A 23,978-nucleotide genomic window follows, 5' to 3' on the forward strand; every position below is an offset into this window, starting at 1 on the left:
GTAAGAAAGAAAGACATATAATCCTTGATTTCAATAGAAGGCCATACATGGTTCCTGTTGATCATACAAAGGTCATATGATTTTTATGATTTCGAGATAATCATAAAAGGGTAATAGAAAAATTTAATAATATCATGTTGAAACAGAGAGAAAAGTATTTATTGAATATAATTGTTCGATTACCTGTTGTTCTGGATAACGTGGGTAAAGATTCCCCTGAATAGAGGAAGAGCAGAGAGAAAGTTCCAGTTACAAACAACTTGCTGAAGGAGGCAGAAATCAGCAACACCACTTTCTCATCTAAAATAAGTGTAGAATTTGAAATTCTATATTTCGCTACAAAATTGTTAACTTTTTTCCAAATTTAGGACCAAATTGAAAACTCGATTCACGAAAGGCAAAACTCCAATGTCTTGGCCAGCTTGGTGTATAATCTTTGAATAATATACTGCTGTTCCCAAGTAAAAACAGACTTTTTGAGGAAAAACAAGCGGAATGAAAGATAAGTCGTGCTTTATCTAAATTTATTCGTGAAAAAGGATTTAATTTAAAGAATCTGAAATCTAAAAACCAGATGGTACATACATGGGAAATTATTTTTTTGCTGTCAACACCAAGGAACGCTTTTTAGATAAACAAGTAAGAACAGTTAATTTCCAAATAAGGCCTAAATTCTTGAGTTCATAATTTGACCGATTGATTAATTGGTAGCATCATAATTTTTGCGTCGAAAGTGCTTTTGTTTTAGAATAAAGAGCTTGAGTAGAAATCAGCAATGTATGAAGAAGGCGTTCAAGTCTTTCAATTGTTCACTTGCAGTCATAACAAACTTTAAGTAAAAGAGACACTTTTGCTGTAGTCCGTAGCAGCGTTTTCAACAAATTTGTTGTTCAATCGTTCTAATACGTGGTGATTTGATTAGTTGCTAAGAATGTGTAAAATACCACGGTGGTTTGATGTGGCAGCGGAGTTGTAGGAGGCTCAAAAAACTCTGACATCGTAGAGGAGTTCAAACTTGCGTAATAAAATCATAGAGAGAGAGAGAGTAGTTGTCGAGTAAAGTTGGTGTTTCTTAAGAAAGAGTTACATAATGAATATCGAGGTCCAAAAACGAGACTTTCATGAGTCTGATATTGGAATAGACAGCTCTGCTAGTTCGATTTAACTTAGAGAGATTGGGATCTTTTAATAATTTTCAATTTAGATTGCCTATATGTGTTTATGACTTGAACTATTTTTTTTCGCCTAAATGTCAATTGATTCATTTCCGAATTTGTTTACCTGTTCTTACGGACTATATCAGTTTACTTTTGAGCAGCTGGGTTGATTCCAAGCCAGAGGCAGAGCAATACGGGACATTGTGAGTAGACTCTGAAGAAAAACCTTCTGCCAAAAACAAAACTTTCGTTTCAGAATTTCGGGTGGTAGTGCCTCCCCGACTATTGACCTAGTCTAAAAAAATCTACAATGGCGCTCTGGGTGGGCTAATTTTCTTCCGGTACACATACAACCATCTGAGTGAGATGAATAATTGGAATTCAGTTCAAGACCAAGAAGTCCTGTGTGCACAAGGAAGCAATTAATGAGAACGATAAAAAGCTTTTTCCGGACTCCGGAGGCTCTGGTTTTGGCTCAAAGCCAGTAGGCAGTAAAAAACACAGCTGGCAGGCCAGATAAGTTCCTGTTGGCGTTGTTTCCCGACTGGTTTTCATGGAAAGCCCACTACTTATACCTCATGTATAAACATGGTTGGACAGATCAGCAGGCTCGAAGCACAATTTAATGCTATGCCCCGGCAATATTGCGTTTAGGAACAAAACGAACCAGCTTCTGCTCTGGAAATCATTACGACGTACTTGGAACCGAGGATGTCACCCTACAGGAATCCGAGTACAGCCAAAACAGAGTTCTAGAACTTAGCCCAGGGCGAGAAACAGGACATTCGAGAGTTCTTCAGAAGAGTGAGCTCCATTGCTAATGCCAATGTCAATGCCAAAATGATTGTAATTACAGGGGACAACCCAAAAATGCAAATGCCAAAATGATATCAATTACGAGGGATAACATGAACCGAGAGCAGTTCATTGATGTGTTGTTTGATTTGGTGGTACAGGACTTGCTTCTTCAGGAGGACCCCCTCACGTTCAATGATGCCGTTGATAGGGCCCTTAACATCGACCCCATCAGCCGAGGATCTAGACTGAGGCAGCGCGGGCTGTTGGCAACCACCAGGTACCATCAAAAGTCAGACCCAGACCAGTGTGTGGAGAGATATCATGTTCAAGATGTAATTGGGCAATTGGAACCCGACATAATGAAGGCAGAAAAAGACGACATGAAAAAACAAGTGAAGCACCAAGCAGACATGATCAAAGAGATGTCAAAAATGACGAGTAAGTTTGTCAACTCGATAATACCCGGACCGCAAAAAAACAAAAGGGGACCAGGACGGAAACCTGATCCGTTTGTTCAATCCGTACCCCGAAAACAACCTCTACGGCCAGAGCTTTGCCAGCAACGAGATGAAGTAGTCCGGGACTTCGAAGCAAGGAGTCCGCTGCTACAATTGCACTAATATGGGACACTAAGCACGGGAATGCAATGATCCGAAACAGAATCAGTTAATCTAAGGCGGATCGGTGATCTCCAGTGATATAGGAAAGAAGGTTTGATTCCTGGTGAAAAAAACAAGATGCAATTAATAACGGTAAAATTTAAGTCAGCAACAATTCATCTCAGAATTGGTCGCATCATTGATGAGTGCAGTTTCCGAATAGTTGATTGGCTCAAAACAGAAATGGTTCTCGGATTCAGGGTTCTACAGAAACATAACTGTGTAATTGGTTTGCAGACCAACCAGTTGTGGACAACCCCATTGGAGTCAAATATTATACCCTTGAACAGTGGAAATTTTTGGGGAAAATTGCAGAATGGCAACAGGAAGCCGACGCATGAAGCCGAAGCGAAGAAAGCCGTCAATGAGATCCTGGAAAAAGTTAGTAAGAAGAGAGACCAAGTAGAGACTATGAAGGCCTCTGGAAGTATCTGTGAAAATGATGATGACGACATCCTAAGGTTGATCAGAGAAGAGGAAGAGGAGACCCCAACTGTGACAGAGAATAAGAGCCAACAAATCTCATGTCTAAAACCGATGGGTTAGTTAATAATGCAAGTTAACAGAAAACCGAGAAGGTCTTGATGAAATGTGCCCCATAAGTACGAGGAGATCATTGGATAGCTCTGCGAGAACTTGTCATGAAAAAAGAGACGTGTATGCCTTGGACGACTCCGAGCTGGGATTAACTGATGTGGTCGAGCATTGAAATGAAAAAGGACCTGCTAAGCCCGTCAACCTACCGCCAGACCGAATCTGGCCAGGTAGAAAACCCATTATCCGGAAGAAAATAGAGAAATGTTGCTGTGAGGAATAATACAGCCATCAAGAATTCCATATCGTGCACCAATTGTACTACACAAAAAGCAAGACGGGAGCTGGAAGTTCTGTTTGGATAATTAAAAATTGCACGATGTCACCGTGATGGATTACTCTCCCATGTCTAACCACGCAAAATTGCTTGATGCCCCAAGAGGATTTTTTTTCATTTGTAGATCTAGCACGTAGATATTGGCAACTCTATGTAGTGTTCGTGAGGCTACGTAACGCAAATTTGAAATTAAAGCCGCAGAAGTGTCGGTGTTTCCAAAGAGAAATTAGGTACCTAGGTCACGTCATTGGAGTGGATGGAACTTCCCCGACCCCGAGAAGACGTTAAGAGTTAAGGAGCGGCCCATTCCTAAGACATTGAGAGATGTCCGGTCCTTTTTTGGATTTGCTAATTGCTATCGAAGATTCATCAATTCATCTAGAACCTTGCGAGCATCAACAAACCCCTGCACGATTCGACTAAGAAGAGTGCGCGATTTTAGAGACCCAGCTCAGCAAATATCGTTTGACCAGAAAAGGTTAGAGCTAGTGACTGCCTCCGGTCTACAGTAACCTGACTAGACGGGCTCGTTCATTGTCGACACCGATGCAAGTAATATGAGTATTGGAGCAGTGCTTTCCAACGAAATCAATTGAATGGATCGACCCCTGGTGTTTTCGTCACGAGTGTTAAGCAGGATGTAGATTATAAACTCGACCACCAAAAGAGAGTCCTTCGTGGTAATGCAAGCCGTGAAGTGGTACCAAAATATCTGCTGGACGTTCTATTCGTCCTAAGAAGTGACCACGCGAGCTTACGTTGGATGTTTCGACAAGATGCAGATTGGACGACATTCCGGATGATTCTGAAACTGCAGGAAATTGACTTCACGTTTGTGCACGGAGCAGAGAGTCAGCCTAGCAATGCTGACGGTCTCTCAGGACGCAAATCAGACGAACGGGACTGGTTGTCAGGAGAGAGCCAGAGAGAGAAGGATTGACTGGTAGTTGCCCCGAGACTGTTTCTATCAAAGTGGTTTTTGCAAGAACACGGGAATGGCCTGAGACGTAGAAGAGGGCAGGGTCGCCGACTCGGAGGATGACGCACTGGACGGACAGGCAATAACCTGGAGTAGGAGACGCTTGATGTAAGAAAATGCAGCAGGAGGACGAATCCATTAGCAGAGTTTTCCTGTGACTTCCTTACAATCCCGGAGGAGGCCTTGAGTGCTTTGGTTCAAACTTGGTGACGCGAGAGGAAGCAGTGCATGGGTCCGAAGTGTTGGCATATTGGTCTAGGTTAAATGAACTCACTGTGAGGAAATGCTTTCTCTTCCGGCGATGATATTGCTGTGACGGAAAACCCCCAATCCTTCAAATCGCTGTTCCAGTAGTGGGCAGGAGGGAAATTTTGGATCAGTTGCACGCATACCTAGTCAGTGGGGGCAATTTGCTGTAGAGAAGACGTTAAGGAGAATCCGCCAACTTTTCTGTTGGTCACACATGAGACAAGATGTCGAAGAGAAGCTTGCTTGGCTCACCGCTATTCACCGCATTCACCGCAAAAAGATGTCAGAAAAAAACGCGTTAAAATTTTTTTTTTTCACATCATTTCACCGCATCTCTTACAAAAATTCACCATCAAACCTCGACCTGGGTAGTTAAGAACAAAATTTATCTCAAACAAAGATACGAAACTACTGATTGACTTTCACGTTTCATATATGCTTGTTAGTGTTTCGTAGTTTGCTTACAGCTAAAAAGCAACAATGCTGCTAGGTGATGTACTATAGTCGTTGAAGTTTAACGAGTGTATGTGGTTTGTAAACTAAAATGAGGGAAACGCGTATAATGGCAGTCTACTGATAGTTTCATATAAGGTACACCTTAAGAGATAGCTTGATGAGACCTGAAGTGTTTATCATTTAAAGCATATAAGACATTTGCTTTTTGTCGGGTACTTGTTGAATTAACAAAAACACTTATGTTTTGTTAGATATGACGATTCGCATGAAGACATCATTGTCATAACAACCCCCCCCCCCCCATCCCCTCTCAAAGAATAACTCCAGTGTCCTGCTGTATTTACGTTTACGGCTATTTGAGATGGTTGGGTGTATTTGCTCTATGCCCACTAATCCAGGGGGGTTATATTAAACAAGATTCAAAGACTCTACCTTCAAAAAAGTAGCACAGCGCTAAAAAGAAGGCGCATAACAACATTCCCGAAATCATTGTAGTCCTCCTCCCGATAAAATTGACAACTGAAATGGCTAAAAGCACTCCTGGGATTTCGAAGAATCCCATCATGAATGTGAACGTGTACAGGTCCAGCCCAAACATGTCCTGACCCATTGTCAGTGTGTAGTACAGAACCATGTTTGCAGACCTGGAAAAAACCGTTAAATGATTATCTATTACCACCGAAAATTTTTTTTCCATTTTTCCCTAATCTGGATTTGTCCCTAGGTTTGGATTTTTAAAAATACCGTTCTGGGCCATTCTGGGTTGATATTCTTTCCTAAGTTCTTCCCATTTTTTGAACGACTGAGTGGGTAATTTATCTAAGGGAGTAAAGCGATTTAAGAGTGGGGTAGTTAATTTGACAGGGGGTAAAAAGGCGCAGGAAATGGGCTGCAATGGGACTTTTTGAGGAATTGCCCCATGACCAAAATCGTGCTATAACAGTGCGCTGCATTGGGCTGCGATGGGAGGACTTCTGAAGAATCCCCCCCCAAGCGCTCCAAAATAATTTAAGAGCAAGGGTGCAATTTTTACTAAAGCAGTGACATTATGAAAGAGCAAAACTGCCAAAGAGGGTAATGTAAAATGATGTAAAAGTTTGAGGGTGTAATATACCAAGTGTAGTAAAAGGATAACATGATGTAAGACTGGGGCTGCCAGGAGGAATACAATGATGGAAACAAGTACGGGGGAGGGTATATTTCTCAAGAGGGAATAAAAAAATGTAAGAGTTGGGCTGCCAAGGAGATAAAATGATATGAGAGGGTGGGTTAATTTATTGAGAGGGGTTAAATAGGGTAATTTTCTAACAAAGATCAGTTATTTAGATGGACTGCCGGGTGTTGGACAGTCAGCGGTTGTCTAAAGGCTTAATAGGTAGAATCAGCTGAGGATACAAACTTTTCAGGGGTATCAAGTTTCATAGACTTTGTAAAACCGGAAAGCATTGATCTTAATGTCTTCATATCCATTCATGTTAATTTATCAGGCAAGCAAAAGTCATTTGCTTGATGTATTTGAACTTGAATAAATGTCGCTGTACTCTGTGTTACTATAAAATGTCCATTAAAAATTCTTTAGCAAATGGCTCCTACTCTTCCACAAGACTGAAGATTGTCTTCGTGTACAGGAGATCACTGGTTCAATCCCCAGTTGTGCAAAAAATTTGTGACTTCATTATTGTAGGGGTATTGAACAAGCCCCTTTTTTATAAAAAAAAATTATATGAAATTCCATAAGAAAGGTCTCCCTTTTTGGCATAAAAATGTAATGGAATATATAATTGTTTTCGTTCCAACTCCACTTGAGTTGTTGTTCAGTCGAATTTAGCTGATTGATATATTTTTCGTAGGAAGATGTGAGTGGTAGCATTAGAAAACAGTTTGAGCATAGACTATCTTAATTGGAGGGTTTCTCAAGTTTTGCTTTTTTCGAGGAATTATCATGATATCTTGATCAAGTACTCATAATTTTCTCAACAAACAGTACCATATTATATTTTACCGTACCAGCCATAAAACGGGCAATATATAAAACTGATCACTTACTACTCAAGAAATGGATCATTATGATGGTACCTTTCTAACTATACAACGGAACATGATTGTGACTTATCAACCATAAAACTCACCCTAAAGGTGCCGTATCAACCTCAAAATAAACCATAATGGTATTTTATTAACCATAGAACAGGTCATAACTGCAACATAGCAATCGTACACTGAGCATATTGTCAGGAAAAGAGAATTAATATCTGATGCACCGTTTTGATAATTGTTATATAAACTTGCAACCATAAAACGAACTATTATGGAAATTTACAAATCAGAGTAAGTTTAGAGCACGAAATTTTTTATGGACTTTTATGGACCGTAGAGGTCCGTTTTAATGTTGGTAAGTTTGGTCAACCCGGGCTCTAGGTTTAAAGAGCTGCAAAAATCCATACTCCATTTTGAATTTTTAAAGTACTGTAACCATTTCGTTTATTTAAAAACCATTGTTTTTATTAAAACCATTTCTTTTACTTGCATACTAAACCAGGTCATTTTGTCAATAAAAGGCCATTAGGACCCAAATAAAGACTAATATTTTGGTGACTATATCAGTAATTTATTTGAACTTACCAAATACAACAGTGTATCATCAGCCATCGTCTGAGCAGTGGATGTTTGAACAATTGGGCTAATTTGTCAAATCCACTGGATTTTTCAACAACTCTTCCCGCATCTCCATGGGCGTTCTTGGTCTTCTACCAATAATCCAAATATTAGAATTTTCAACATTCAGTTTTCACATGTTTCTGATTTCGCCTGTCTTCGCATTTTCCTGATAAAGATTATTTCTAAGAAAATGTTAAAAGTCTTGAAATTTACTAAGAATATTTTGACTATAGGGAGACAATAAAATGGAGACAATATAGTTCGAGTCAATTTAGTGAAGTCAGTCGTTCGAATCTAGTGGAGTCAATATATTAAGAGACTATAGTAGAGTCAATAGGGTTTGAAAATTTAAACTTCACTGAATTATTTGACAAAATTTTAATTTTAAAAAGTGACCTTTTGTTTTTCAGATGCTTCGCCGCGTTGACTGTTCAAACTTCTGCTACACCTCAGCAAATTTTTCACACTTTCCCAGGACGACATTCGCTCTGGTTCCTGAGCTATAAATTTGTCTAATTTGTTCCAGAGCTGATTGTTGATTGGCTTTTTACTCTTTTTCTCGATATCTTTGGCAACTTTTTTGAATTCTCGGTATCTGCCGACTTCAAGAAGCCACCGAGGACTTTCCGGCATCAGAAGTCTATAACAAAAAAGGTTAAAATGTTAACATGCCAACGTTTTCGGGTAACAAAAATGCTCCTCTTCCATCTCCTGGAAACTCAACTTTGAAACAAAATGCACACTTTTTGTTTTTATCTGTAAAACGAAATATTGGAAGCTAGATGGTATTTTATTCTGCGTTGGACAATTAAAATTAGTGTCGCTGCCCAGGTCTAGGTACAGACTTATGAAAAGACAATGCTCGACATAAATGTACGATGAAAAGACTATACTTGACTCATTTGAGCTATGAAAAGACTATAAGACATGTTGGACTTTAGCTTGACTCGGATTGCTCACAAAAGACTTTAACTGGACCCAAAACGAGGGATGGACATCAGCTCGACCCAATATTCGCAAAGAAGAATATAGTCCAACTGAGGTCATTCCATGGTTCCACGCAGAGTTTTGCATAACCAATTAGAGTCGAGCACTGTCTTGTCATGGGTCCACGATTAGTCTTTTCATAAGATCGCTTTTTTGCAACGACAATTTTCCGTGCAACTCTTATGCTCACAATTGATTATAATGTAGTCAACATGTATGCTCCCTAAGCTTTTACAATTCTGAAGAAACCTAAATCCCTAAAAAACCTTCATCGTTTTTAAAATAAGATAATTCATAATTTTGGAAGGGTAAGCAAACTGAATAACGCCATATTTGTGTCCTGGCTAAGGAGAATAGGGCCATCATACTCAAGTTACATGATTTCATTAAATTAATTAATATGGTAATATAAACCAGCTGCCATAACTGTTTTATCTAAAGAGTTGCCAAAATTCTAAACTTTTTTGGAAGTTTTCCAACTGTTTTTCAAGTTGGACTGTTCTGTCAAAAAACAGTTTATTCTTGCTCCGGTGCTGCTTCTATATGCACAGAAGCAAAAAAATAAAAGTTCGGAATTCTCAATAAAAGCAGACTTATGAAAAGACTAACGGTGGACCCAGGAAAAGACATTAGCTCGACTTTGTTGTTTATGAAAAGACTAATGGTGGACCCATGAAAAGACCTTGCTCGACTTTAGTTGGTTATGAAAAGACTTTAGCTGGACCCATGAGAAGAACTTAGCTGGACTTTAGCTAGTTCCTGGACCGTGTGATTGTAGTCAATATTGGCCCCACCACTAGACCTTCAAAGTCGTTTCATGAATGTGCACCTTGGGAATCTGGCATGAAGTGTGATCACACCCTGAGCATTTTCAGTGGGTCTTTCCTTGATTACTGTAAATGGTTAAATTTGAATGAATCAGAAGAAAAGTTGAACCAATGAATGGATGAGAATTTCCCAGTATACCCCCGAAAATGTAGCCCCACATTATGGTATAATTAGGAGGGGCTGCAGATATATGATCACTAAGCTGGGGAGCGGAGGGATTAAGGCGATAACGGAAAAGCCCAGAAGGGATATCGCCATACCCAAAGACCTAAAATCGACAAAAATTACTTTTTGGGAAACAACCTTTTGAAAACCATATAAGAAAACCTACCACACACGTGCGTTTTGCAGATATGTACAGCAGCAAAAACTATATCTATTCAAAACTAAAGGTGATAAAAATTGACGATTGCTGATAAAAAAATGTTTTGTCATTGCTGTTAGCAGTTTCAGAAAGCAACTTGAACTAACTATCCTAAATTTTGCAAAGAAAAGTCCAAAGGAGTTCATAAAATTTGCCCATATCCTTGTCAATAAACATAAGGGCTTGCAATCATTGCCCCAACTGAGGGCAAATATATAATTCAGGCAGTAGCTCCCAGTAGATGATATTGGGGAAATTTTTGTGCATGCATCTTCAATGCTAAAATGAAAAAAAAAAATTAAATTGTATTCTAAAACTCATTTGTAAGCAAAACATATACTACTTGAGCAATGAGGAGGTTTAGGAACGTATACTGAACTTTGGCTTCTGGCAGTTGAGTTCAAATATAACATAGATATACAAATTTCAAATAAAAGTAAAGTTCAATCGACCATGATGATATCAGGCTATCAATGGACCAGCACAGCCCCTCAAGATTCCCAGCAGACTTAATTTTGAAACTTCACAGGTAAGAAATTGCAGACGACGTAATGAATCAACATCAATAGAAGTTTGGTTGAATCATAAGTGGCAGAAAAAACAAGACGAGCAATTGTATTCAGAGACAACCTTATATCTGGATACATGACTGCACCCACAAGCTAACATTGCAAAAGACGTTCTACAAAAAACAAGTAGGAAAATTTTCATTAGCCATCTATAAAAATCAGTTGTACAAAACAATTTTTGCTCCACGGGCGAAGATGACGAGGAATATTCTGGATGCGCAAATGCATGAATATCGTCAATTCAGTTTCTCTAAAAGAGCAAAAGAGCAGCACCACTAAAAATTACTACCTAAAACAAGGTTCCGAAAATAGGCATTCAAAAGAAATAAGTGGGGTGCAAAGGAGAAAGGACAGATTTTCAATTCAAACGAGAAAAGATTAAAGATGAAACATTCAAATTCAAAGCGTTTCCATGGCAATAAAAATTGAGTCAGATATGGTTATCCGATTTTCTCAATATTTTGTCATTATCGTTGATTTTGACAAGTCTAATTAGCTTAATTTTATATGATTTTGATGTTTCCATATCTGGCTATGAAGTGCTTTTATTGTTAAAAAACTTCCTGAAAATAATCAATTCTACAAAAGACAAATTAAACATAAACCGACAAATGTCGGAAGAATTGCTCTTGAACGGCAGGCGAGGCAATTTAATTCATGGTCTTTTGTATAGATCAATTTTTCTTTATGGGTGCAAAAAACCTCGACCCCAACGTGATTCGAACCACTTACCTCCCGATCCATGGCCACCCGCACTAATCACTGCGATACGAGTCACTTAACTTTCCTATCCTGCAACCGATTTCATATTAGCAGCAAGCTTTACTTCGGAGCACTAGAAATTACTCAAAAATGATGAACGAAAGCGTGAAAAAGTCACTTGAGAAGTCAAAGAATGTTCTAGAAGAAAAGCAAAAAATTTTCAAGCAAAAATTTTGCATAACAAAAGACACACACATTTACAATAATTGCTATTAAAAAACTATGTTGGGTCAACCCTAGATTTTCGACCGTAAATCATGATGCACATATTAGATTTGATTTTGATTGAGTCATTTTGTCGTTGAGTTTGTGTCGTTTTTATCTTATATTTTCAAATCGGCATCTTGATACTTTAAAAAAGTCTCTGATGTAAATTTTTCATTCTACCGAATGAATCATCTGGTTGTTCTGTCCTTTTGAATAGTTCATGTTTCCAGTTTCAACAAAATAATTTTCACTCTAGATGCAAAAGTCGCGACCACAAACTGTCAGAAATTGTGAGCAAAAGCTAAAACGTGGTTCATATGGCACAGATAAAGTGCACGGATTGACTTTATATATATTAAATATATGTATATGTATATATATATATATATATATATATATATATATATATATATATATAAATTTATAACGTAAAACTTAAGATTCTTCGTTATCTTTAACCAAGTGTAATTTAATTTAGCCAAAGCTCAATTCCTCAACAGTTCATAAATGCTTGCCATATTCAAAACCGCATATCAGTTTCTTGAATTACCATTGCTTGTTCAAACGTCTGCTAGAACCTGAACAAACTTGTCAAACTTTACCAGGTTGAGATTCGCTCTGGTTCTTGAGCTTTTAGTTCATGTTATTTGTTCCAGAGCTGATTGTCGATTGGATTTTTTTCTTTTCTCAATATATTTAGCAAATTTTCGAACTCTCGGTATCTGTCCACTTCAAGAAGCCAGCGAGGATTTTCCGGCATTAGAAATTTATAACAAATAAGTCAAAAAATTAACAGATCAAACTTTTTGATTAAAAAAACGCTACACTTTCCTCTGCAGGAATTTATGCGCGCTTTTTTTGCATTTTTTGTTGAAAAAAAATAATAGAAGGTAGAGGCAATTTTATTCTGCGTTTCGCATTTAAAGTTATGTTGCTCTAAAAAGGCCATAGAGAAACATACCCAAGTTAGAAAGGGCCCAGAAGGGATATCGCTGGATCGAAAGTCCTGAAATCGTTTATTCCTATTTGAAAAACAACATTTGACAACTGTATGCAAAATCTACAGTGCATTTTACAGTTATGTGCAGCTCAAAAACTTTATCTATCCAAAACTAAACGTGTTAAAAATTGATGATGTCTGATTAGGTGTCCCAAATTTTTGCCAAGAAAAGTTCAAAATAATTCATGCAATTTGCACATAACTTTGATGGAAAAAATGGTTTTCGATCATTCCCCAAATAAAGGTAAAAATTGAATCCAGCTAGCAGCTCTGAATAGACATTAAGCAAATTTTCCAGCTTGCATTTTCAGAGTTATAATGAAGGAAAAACAATTCAATTTGTTTTCTAAAATTCATTTGTAAGCAAAGCTTATAATGTTTGAGCATTGAGGATGTTTAAGGACGTATATAGAACATTGAGTTCAGGCAATCGAGTGCAAAAATAACTTAGATTCATAAGTTTCAAATGAAAGAAACGTTCAATCGACCTAGATGATATCAGGTTTCAATTGTATCAGCACAATCCCTCAAAATTCCCAGCCATTTAAGCTCAAAACTTCAGTGATAGCAGATTGACTTCGAGGTAATGGATCACAAGATCAATTGAAGTATGGTTGAATCATCTCCCTAAGTGGCAGTAAAGACAAGACAAGCAATTGTTTTCAGAGACCACCTTATATCAGGATACATGACTGGTAAACAAAACGAGTAGGAAAATTTTCATTAGTCATCTATAAAAATCAATTGTACAAAACAATTTTTGTTCAACAGCCGAAGATGACGAAGAACAATCAATCTGGATGTGCAAATGCATGAATATCGTCGTTGAGTTTCTACAAAAGAGCAAAAGAGCAGCTCCACTAAAAGTTTCTACCTAAAATAAGTTCCGAAGATAGGCATTCAACAGAAATAACTGGCGAGCAAACGAGAAAGGACATAATTTCAATTCAAACGGGAAAAGGTCTAAGATGGAAAATTTCAATTTACAGCGTTTCCGTGACAATAAAAATTGAGCCAGATAAGGTTATCCGATTTTCTCAATATTTTGTCATTATCGTTGATATTGACAGTTTTATTTAACCAAAGCTCATTTCCTATGATAGTCAACATTTCATATAAGCTTCCCATAATCAAAACGGCATACCAGGTTTTTCGCATTATGATTTGGTGATTTTAAAATGGTTCACAATACTCAAGAGTACTGTTGCCACATCTTGTCTGCTATTTTTTGATGCACATTTTTTACGGAGTTTAGTTAAAAGGTTTATAAAATATGCTAAATTAAGATCAATGCGATTATGACAAACTTGTTGCCGCTTAAATTTTGATGATTTTTTTTAGATCATCTCCGTGCATAGGGTTAAAATTTTAAGCCAGATAATTGAATTATACAAAAAAAACAGAAAATTGATTGAAAATAATATAAGAATGACCATTTGATAAAAATAGGAATTGTGTTAGTTATTAAAAAAGAGGGAACTCGTGGAAAATGTTTTCAAATTCGGGATGGGGACAGGGATGCCCACAAAAGAAGAAAAAAGCCTGAACACCAAAATTAGGACAAGTTAGAATTTCTTAAATTCTTGTTTCACAAGGTGGAAATATTTTAATTGAAACAATATACTTGAACTTTTGGTGAAAACAATTGAATTTGAGGTGTGCGAACTCACAACCAGTAAAGCATACAAGGTATGCAAAACCACATGCCAGTTGTAGTGAAGATCCTCCAAGTTCTGATGAAGTAGGCAAACACTGTGTAGACTGACGCACCAATTCCATAAATCATTCCAGGTCCGATTCCGATTATGTTGCGATGTTTGGGCAAAACTGCTTCTGCACCTGAAAAGAACGCAGTAATTAAAAATACAGCATCCATTCTGTCCTTCTCTAGTAGTGTTTTTTATGCCACCCAATTACAATTTGTTTTGTTATATAACACAATACTATGCAAAAAATAGCACGTGCGCGGGGGGGGGGGGAGTGCATAAACGCTATATGCCCACTAAGCAGAATACGGAATAGATCTAAACAGAGTAGATCCAGAATAGATCCAAAAAAAATACATTTTCAAAAGCTCCAAAATAACTGCTTTCAATAATTTTCATGGACTACTGAGTTCAAAAATTGAAGTGTAGCAGAAAACTTCCGCCATATACATAAAACTAGCCTGCACCTAAAAATACAACACAAAAATTTCAAAAGCTCCAGAAAAAAAACTGCTGTCAATAAATGTTATCCTCCAATTTCAAAAAAAAATTGAAAGTACAAATTAGCAAAATTTGCCCAACATTTTGGTCATATAGAGGTCCTCTATATTGCAAAAAATGGCACTTTTTTCCTTGAATAATCATTCCATTCCATATACAGACTTCAGGCAAAGTTTTTGGACGCAGAAAAAAACTGCAGAGTGAAAATAAAATTATCCAAACTTAGAACGGGGCCTGGAGAAAATCGGATTGCAAATATTACAGCCCATAAAAGTTCGTGAATTGAGTACTTCTTTAAATTTTGAGGGGATCAATTTTTTGTTCCCAATATTAAAAAAAAACATTTCCAAACACGTCTAAAGTTAATCCCTAAGAATAAAGCGTCAATTTTAACGTTATATTTTCGTGTATATTTTTTATAACGTCATTTTGACTGAATTCATGTTTTCAAAGACATTGGCAACACATTCCAGCTTTGAACCAAAAAACAAGCAGTCCTCATAAGACCAAATTGAAGACCATGCAAAATCGGCTTACTCATACCAGGACGCAGGCAGCACTAGGATAACTAGAACTTTTTAAAAGTGACCAAATTCAGCTTGTTAAAACTTAAGCTCTGAACTCGAACAAACGATTTTTGAGTTCAAGTTGGTAGACAATGCGCATCTAATTATTGCCCCCTTTCATGAAAATTTTCTCATTTGCCTAATACAAAGCCCAATATTTCCAAAAAAAGAAAAATTGGCGCAATTTAATGAAATCTTGGTAAACAGCCGATCATTGATATTATTATCATCTCAGTTTGAATCAGCTGGAATCACTTTCGTTAACTTTTCAGAAGATCTTTACAGTTATTTCTTCTGTTGTTGAACCTGTTTTTGTCCCGCCTTTGGTATCGCACAAACTATTTTGAGCTCCACACTTATTGAAAAAGAGATAAAAAACATACCTTTCAAAGAAAACTCAACTCTTAACGGGCAACAAAAGGTTTACAAAGATCGCTCGCGTTCCATACCTGCCTATGATTTTGCAATCGTCATGATTGCAGACTCATAAATAGCTGTAACATAGACTGATTGAGAGAATCTACTTAAAGCCAGAGATAAACCACTAGGCTACAGACTTCTGTTATAAGTCAGAATCGCGAATTCTGAGGCTCAAACGAACTGTCTCGGAAAACCCCCCAAACAAATCTTACGCCAAATGAATGAATAGAATTTGAACTTGTTTTTTTTCTGGGCTACTGACCAAATGCTCAGTCCTAAGTAATCCTATTCAGGAATTAGCCTTGATTAGAGGTAATTTTGATGAAGCCTGTTCTCTTTAAACACACTTTGCCCGAATAACTGTAGATAAGACAAAACGAGTTTGCTAACCAACTCTCGTATTAGTATAAGTACAAGCATGACTATTTGAAACAACGTATTAAAAAATTCGTTTTGATGTACTGACATTAAAAAAAATTAATCAGAATTGTCCCAGAAGCGACAACTAACTCAACATCTATAAAATTAAAAACTATCGCGCTCATATCAGCAATCCAAGCATACTTACTCAAACATAATCTCGTTCAATTTTTTTCCTTTATCTGGTTTGACCTTTATTGAGATGTCACTAGGCAGGTACACATAATTTATTAGGCAGGTATTTATAATGTCCTCATTGCTGTCAAGTGCGCATCTTTTGGCAGAATTGCGTTCTGTTCATACTAAGTTCAGATTTGTACTCTGAATTTTATCATGAAATGACTAATAATTGACATGATCAGAACTCTGGTCGTAGAAAGAATCAGAATGATATTTTCGTGATTCAGTACTGAAAATTATGCCACTCAGGTCCGGGTCGGCTGTGAAATCAAAGTACGCAGTAGCCAGGATACAAAACCCATATTAGACAAAAACTAAATAGATAGGTGTCAGAGGATGTCTCAAAGGCGAAATTCAAGATTTCGGAAACCTCAATTATCTCTTCGTTTAGAGACGCCATCTAATCCAATGCACTTTGCAATTTCACTTAAAAAAATTGAATTTTATCAAAAAAATTGATAAAACTCGTGTTATTTTAACTACCAATCCAGCAACTCTACATAAACTTTATAAAATCCATGAACCCGGAAAAACTCGAGGGTGAATTTTTTCAAAAAAAAACTTTGAAAAAATTGCAAGTTTTGTTAACAAAACTGCTAAAACTCGCATTATTAAAAACCGAAAACTATTTCTTTGCCAATAAAAACTATGCGGTATTCTATTATCAAACACAAGAGGAGTTCCTTGCCCTTGAGGCTGAAAAATAAAATAGGGTGACAATTTTTGAAAAAATTGAAAGAAATTGCAAGTTTTATCAAAAAATTTCTACAAATTGTAATATTAAAATGTTGAAAACCATTCCATGGCCAAATTTTTTTTTCAGTAACCTATTATCAAACCCTATAGGAGGTTTAGTGGCTCCTGGGGCTGGAAAAATTTAAACAACGACCCTAAAACACACGCACACACACACACACACACACACACATATATATATATATATATATATATATATATATATATTCCTTTACTCTGTATGTTTCTAACAGTCTGATCATATAAAAATGCAACTTGGGTTGTATTTTAAAACGTGCACAGGAGTTTTTAATTGACTTTTCGTTTCTTACCAACAGTGATTGCTATGGGGTACTTTGCCATGTTGAAGATGGAGATTATGAATCTGAGTAGAATGATGGGAGGCATGTGGTTGCAGAAGGACATTCCAACTATGAATGGGATCTCAAGAATGAACTGAATTGTCAACACTCTCTTCCGGCCAAACCTTTAACAGATCAAATTTTTAAAAATAATTATTTTCTCGTTTCGGTTGTTTCGGTTGTTTGATCTATCAGAATATCGTATCAATCATTTGTTCAAAAAAACTGAACCACACTGGTCACTACCAATGATCGGACAAATTTGACTTCAAAATAAAAAGATTAACTACTAGAAGATTTATGCTTAGCAAATTTATTGGATTTAAGGTCAATGACTCTTTGCAACGCTTTCTGCATCTTGATTTCAATTAGTGCAACCAATGTGATCAAAACTGGCCCTAAATTATGCTGAAATTTGAATTCAGTAAACTTAGAGTTACATTTTTTAAAAAAATAGCAACCGTATCAAATTACTTGAAGTACGATGAAAAATGGTTGTCCCTTTTGGCCCTAAGTTGAGTGAAGGCTGTCTGTATACACAATTTACAAAAAAGGTGTCCTCACTGAAGCTCAGTGTCATGATATCCTGTCTAGTTTTCAAGTGGGAGCTGGCCTTCTTGAATTTGCTGAAGTTCTACCACGAATTATAAATCTCATTTCAATTTTTTCCTGGTAAGCTGAAAAATTAAGCCCCTTTTTGTTTTGATCTTGTGAAGTTTAGTTCAACTCGGTATCCTGATTATTGCCAGATTTAAATCGATGAAATTTTGTCACTTTTGCGATTGTCCGCTGCTGAGATTATCTTCAAGACAAACTGGTTTTGCTGATCAGTCTGGTTCTGCTTGTGGTGCAGACAACGTTTTTCTTCCTGCTGTACAGTTTGGGCACTCGAAGTTTTTCCAGATTGTAAAAGACGATACATCTTTTTCGACCGTGAAGGATGAAAATTTCCGCTGTTTTAGATTAATTTCATTCATTTGGCTGGTTGTGATGAAATTTCGACAAAATTATCCGCAACTTGAGTTCATGTTTTTTAAATGCTGTGACATAACACCTGGTGTAGACACATGTTTGAAAGTTGAACCAGAAGCTTCATTTTTCACTGTCTTGGTGGAACAATATTTGCGACCTTTCATTTTTTTTAAAATTAAGATTTAGCTATAGAGGTTCGCTTAGCGTCATTTCAGAGTGACCTGACTTGATTTTATTTCTGTTTTTTATAATTTCAGTTGCTGACCACATATATCAAAAATCCCGTTCTACAGTTTCACATTTGACCTAACTTTCTTTTGAATTCTTGTTCAAAATTCAAAGTTTCATATTTTTTTTGGTTTATTGCTGGCAGAATTGAGTTGTCTGGTCATTTCATAGCTAATATGGTTTTGGAAAGACAACGCCATCTTTGTTTTTGTTTGATTTTAACTTTTTAAACTTAACAATTTCGAAACAAACTGTGATAAAATTTGTTGATATACCTTTCACTGCACGTAGGTCTGCATAGTTCTATTGCAGATATTTTTAGTTCTTCAGAGTGTCGATGGCGAGGTGTACGTCTAAGAGCCGGTTTTGTTAGTAGCTTAAAGAAGTTCAGCATTAACATTTAGTGTCAAGAGGTAATTAACTAAAGTATTGTGCAATCCCTAGTGATGAGTGAATTTAAAACTCGCAAGAATCTTGCAAGCTGATTCAAAACTTGCAAGATTCTTGCAAGAATCTTGCAAGATATCAATCAAGGCAAAAAAATAAATCAGGTTACAAATATTGTAGAAAACATCTTTGAGGCAAATTATTGTTTATTGAACAAATTACAAAACCGAATTCAATAAAAAATTTTAGATGTTTTTTTTATATTTTTGTCTGTTTCTTTCTTCAGCGCGATAACCCCCCGCCCTTGTTTGTGACCCCTTCGCGCAGCGCGATAACCCCCCGCCTTTGTTTGTGACCTCTTCGCGCATTAGTCTTAGCTATTTAGGGTCTTTGTTTTTTCTTTGGCGGCTAGGTCAGGGTGCGCTCCTTTTGGAGCACAGTAAGGCACCGTCTTTAGTCGTCAAAGAAGTCAAAAGGGCTCATGCAAATGCTAAGACAAGTTTACTGCTGCAAAAATCTGCACCCTTTCTCCGTTGGCCCCTTTTCCCCAGCATTTGAATCGAAAAGCTTGCAAGATTCTTGCAAGATGAATCGATAAGCTTGCAAGATTCTTGCAAGTGAATCGAAAAACTTGCAAGAATCTTGCAAGAATCTTGGTACCGGTATGCATTCACTTGCAAGATTGCTTTGCAAGATTCTTGCAAGTTTTTTATTCATCGACCACTAGGGATACCTTTAACGTCAAATGACACAAATTTCAAAATCAGAATTAAGTTCAAAGAGTTACTACTGTTTTCAGATGAACTGCATCAAAATGAAGCACAAATATGCCAGTTTTAAAATGCAGAAAATCTTCAATGCCAGAAGTTGACATACATTAACTTGTTGCATTTTCAAACTTGCAAGAGCATTTCAAGGTCTCTTTAATGTTGCAATACCAAATTTTCTTATACAGCACCAGATTTTAAACTTGGATCTTTTGTCGAGCAAGTTACGCAACTCAGATGAATTAGCATCGAAAATTTGATTTACCTGTATTGCCACCTCGCGGCTCTCAATTATTGGAAGATTTTTTCATTGACTTTATCAGGGTCGCTTAATTTTTACTTACGTGATTCTGTAGAAGTCAATTCAAAATTCAGTTCTCATCCACTTGATTTAGAGTCACAAAACCTATACCCCCGGGTCAGGTGGACAGCGAGTGTAGGCGGAAAATTTTGTAAGAAATGCGCAGAATGTGTTAAAAATATCTAGGAAATATGCTTAATGTGTAGAAAGTTAAGTTTTAGTCGGTGAATGAGCTGAATTAATATATTTTGGGCACTTTTTTCTTAGACAAATTCAGCACATTTTTCGTTACATCTCTTACATGACCCATTTTCTAAACACTTTCCTCGCAAAAATTTAACACTACAAGATTTTAGCGCATTTACATTATTTTAGCACTTTAGAAAAAGAGAAAATTTCTTCTCTTTCAGCATCGTTCTTACAACATGTCGGCCAATTTCCTAAAGAATGAAGCACAAGTACTGAAATCGGTGCACGAAATGTGCTGACAGGCGCTGAAGAAAATAATTTGATGCTGAAAAATATTACACAATTATCCGCTTAATATGATAATATGTAAGACAGGTGTTGAAAATTGAGCACATTAACTTCATAGTTATACAAGATTTGTTCACTAGAAACAATTTTTTTTCAGCGGCTGTCAGTGCATTTCTTACACCGTTTCCTGCGAAAACCTCGATCTGAACAATCCGAATGATTAAATTATTTTTCAAAAGAGATTTTAACCTGTCAGACAGATATCCAAGGAGAATAGCGCCTATACACTGGCCTAGGGCAAAGAATGATTTGTCTATCCTTCTGTAGTACTCTCGGCCACACAGAAGCTCCATCTGAAATGAAATAACATAGCTGCTTATTTTTGCCCCAGTGATTTACAAGGGTTGGTGTTCCATTGGTTTCCATAAATGGATTTGCGTACCCAGGTTGAGGTGCCAGACGGAAAGTCGATATGTCCAGACCGAAATTAACGCACAAGTGGGGTGTCGTGCGTTCAAAATTACACGGTCTGGAAACACCAATGAACGCACGAAAGTTTAGGCAAGAATTTTGGCTTCAATGATATTATTGTGATCCATTTTTGGAAATTTTAGGCCAAGAAACTGATCGGATCATTTCAGTGAAGTTATGATCAGATCAATTTCTTAGCCTAACGTTTCCAAAAATGGAGCACAATAATTTCATAGAAGGCAAAATTCCCATAGTTTCATAGACAACTAAATCGCCATCAATGGATCACAGTAATTTCGGAAAAGCATAAATTCCCTCAATGGATCATTGTAGTCTCATGGAAGTCCAAAATTTGCATCTATTTAATCCCTTGTAGAGTATGACAAGCAAAAGTTTGTATTTTGATACTTTAGGGTACACAATTGAAAATTATAGCAAAAAACCTCCTGTTAAGTGTTCACACTGGCTAATGAAAGAAACGATTGCCGGAATAGCTGCGAAAGAATAGACTTGCGTGTGATATAATAAATAGAGATAGAAACAGATACAGATCTAAATTGAAAAAAAAATCGACGCCGCTCAAAAAGCTAGGTAAAAACATTCAGCGATAAATTAATAAAGCTTGTTGAAATTCATTCCGCAGAAGCCTTCTATTAGGGACCTTTACTGCACATATGAGATCCTTCGACCTTAAACTATTTCAAATTAAACTTAAATTTAAAGTGCAAAAGTCATTTTATTGAGTGAGGTATGATCAAAATCTAATCACGTAAATGCCTTAAAAACTTTTTCTAGAGAGAGTGAGAAATGACGTCACGTGCGCAAACGCTGTTAGTGAGAGGAAGAAGTCATTCCAAAAATTTGACTTTTTCAGCTTTGATGTGTGAACAAATGTAAAACGAAAAAGAGCGTCAGACGACGAAACAAAACATAGCAGGACGTACAATTCAAAGAATTTTCAATGACTAAACAAAAAACTATATCCAGAACGGACTGAGAAAGAATTGTGAAAAACCTTTTAAAAATATTAGAAAAAGATAAATTAAAAAACCAGAAAAATCAATGTAAAAATGCCGCACGTGAACAAAACACCAATAGCGAGAAATTGAACTTTGGTTCAAACAAAAAAACTAGCCATAAAATTAACTTAGAATGGATTGGGAAAACCATTTAGAAAAAAATCCTATCCAAAAAACTAAAAAAACAGTACAAATCAGAGCGAAGTTGTCACATGTTAACAAACAACCACTAGCGAGAAAGCGAATTTTTTTGTTCAAACACCTTTTTATCACTCTATTTTGAAATAAGACCGAAAAAAAATTCACGCCCCAAAACCACTCGATTTTTCGTTCCACTTCCTGTTTCCGCGTGACCAAAATCGCTACTCCAGTTTGAATTCAAAAATCATGAAAATATGTGAACAGATCTTTAAAAAAGACAGCGCCCCAACACAATTCAAATTCTTTTACTGCAAGAAAAACATAGCAAGACAAGTCCTGACGTACAATTCAAAAAATTTCCATTGACTATACAACAAACTAGACCTGAAACACGGACTATGAGTGAAATGGGAAACCCGTTTCTGAACAAATCAGATCAAAAAATTTTGAAAAAAAACAGAAAATCAACGTCGAAGTGCCGCATGTGAAAAAAAAACCACTAGTGAGAAAAGTAAATATGTTTCAGACACAAAAACTAGGCCTAGAATGAACTATGAATAGAATGGGAAAACCTTTTAGAAAAAAACCGATCCAAAAAATTGAAAAAACAGTGAAAAATCAAAGTGAAATTGCCGCAGGTGAACAAAAAATCACTAGCGAGAAAGAGATTTTTTGTTCAAATACCGTTTTCTCATTCTACTTTTAAGTTAGTGCGAAAAAATTTCACGCCACAAAACCACTCGCTTTTTCGCTCCATTTCCTGTTTCGGCGTGAGCAAAATCACTACTCAATTTGACTTCAAAAATCATGAAAATGTGTGAACAGATCTTTACAAAAAGGACAGCGCCCCAAAACAATTCAATTTTTTTGAATTGTAAAAAACCAAGAGCACTGCAATACAGCTCCACTCAGCTTACAGTTTCGCAGCTATAAAAAAGAAACCACATTATGAGAGGGGAAATTTCTTTTTTATGTCTGCATACGCCTGAGTGAACAAACTGATATGTAATATTGCACTGACAAAAATTGTTCTGGCTTCTCTTTTAACAGGTGAAAATGCCAGTGAACACACCAGTATTGTGGTATTTTTATAGTGCAAGATGGTAAATTTTTTTTAATTTCTCAAATTGACAACTTCATTTTTAGTTTTCCCTGCCAGGCATTTTTAAAGGGGTACATCACCTTAACAGATCTTAAAATAAAAATATTCTTATAAGATTTTGAGTGATAAAAGTCCTGGATAACAAAATGGCAAAAAACAGTTGTAAAAATAGGCATATTTGCAAAAACTGCACAATGGTTGCAGAGTCAGACAATGGCGTTTACTCCCATATTGTTAGAAAACAAGAAGCACTGACCTCGGAAGCCACCGAATCCTCAACGTCAACAGGCATGAACTCGTATCCATTCATTTCATCACACCTTTTAAACTCGGCTTTCCCGATAGCCTCCGACTGATGTGGACCAGCCGAGAGCAGCTGTGAAAGAGATATGTTGCGAAGCGATGCTTCATCTATAAGCTCTTTGGGGTCAAGATTGAGCGCGGTACAGCCATTTTGATTGTCGGCTGTTACACCTTTGCAGCCAAATTTACCCGGGTCTGAAATAGATAAAAACAAAAGTTTATCAAGTTTAAAAGATAATTTCGGTCGGTGATCAGCAGCAGTGGAAATGCAAACGCATCAGTTAGTAATACTGTCATATTGGAAAAAGAAACGTGAGAACCTAATGCCGGGTTGGACAGGTTTAATAGGAAAAAAACTGGGTTTAAAGAATTTGAA

The 23,978-nt window shown here is 36.7% G+C and overlaps 1 protein-coding gene across 5 annotated transcripts in view; it reads right to left on the reverse strand.

Annotated features, from left to right (window-relative positions):
• Positions 1–23,978, reverse strand: part of LOC142350656 (solute carrier family 22 member 13-like) — a 47,522-nt gene that overhangs the window by 10,981 nt on the left and 12,563 nt on the right. For 4 of the 5 annotated variants that reach the window (XM_075402569.1, XM_075402567.1, XM_075402568.1 and 1 more), the window contains exons 4-11: positions 23,556–23,797; positions 20,816–20,919; positions 17,405–17,559; positions 14,215–14,383; positions 8,224–8,467; positions 7,792–7,916; positions 5,602–5,813; positions 184–300 (exon numbers count right to left, since the gene is read on the reverse strand). In XM_075402569.1, coding sequence (XP_075258684.1) covers positions 184–300; positions 5,602–5,813; positions 7,792–7,916; positions 8,224–8,467; positions 14,215–14,383; positions 17,405–17,559; positions 20,816–20,919; positions 23,556–23,797 — 1,368 coding nt within the window. The remainder of the gene's footprint in view (positions 1–183; positions 301–5,601; positions 5,814–7,791; positions 7,917–8,223; positions 8,468–14,214; positions 14,384–17,404; positions 17,560–20,815; positions 20,920–23,555; positions 23,798–23,978) is intronic. The other variant, XM_075402570.1, reaches the window with a different exon arrangement.

This window comes from Convolutriloba macropyga, chromosome 12, assembly GCF_964194025.1.
Source record: "Convolutriloba macropyga chromosome 12, txConMacr16.3, whole genome shotgun sequence".
Taxonomy (NCBI): Eukaryota; Metazoa; Xenacoelomorpha; order Acoela; family Convolutidae; genus Convolutriloba; species Convolutriloba macropyga.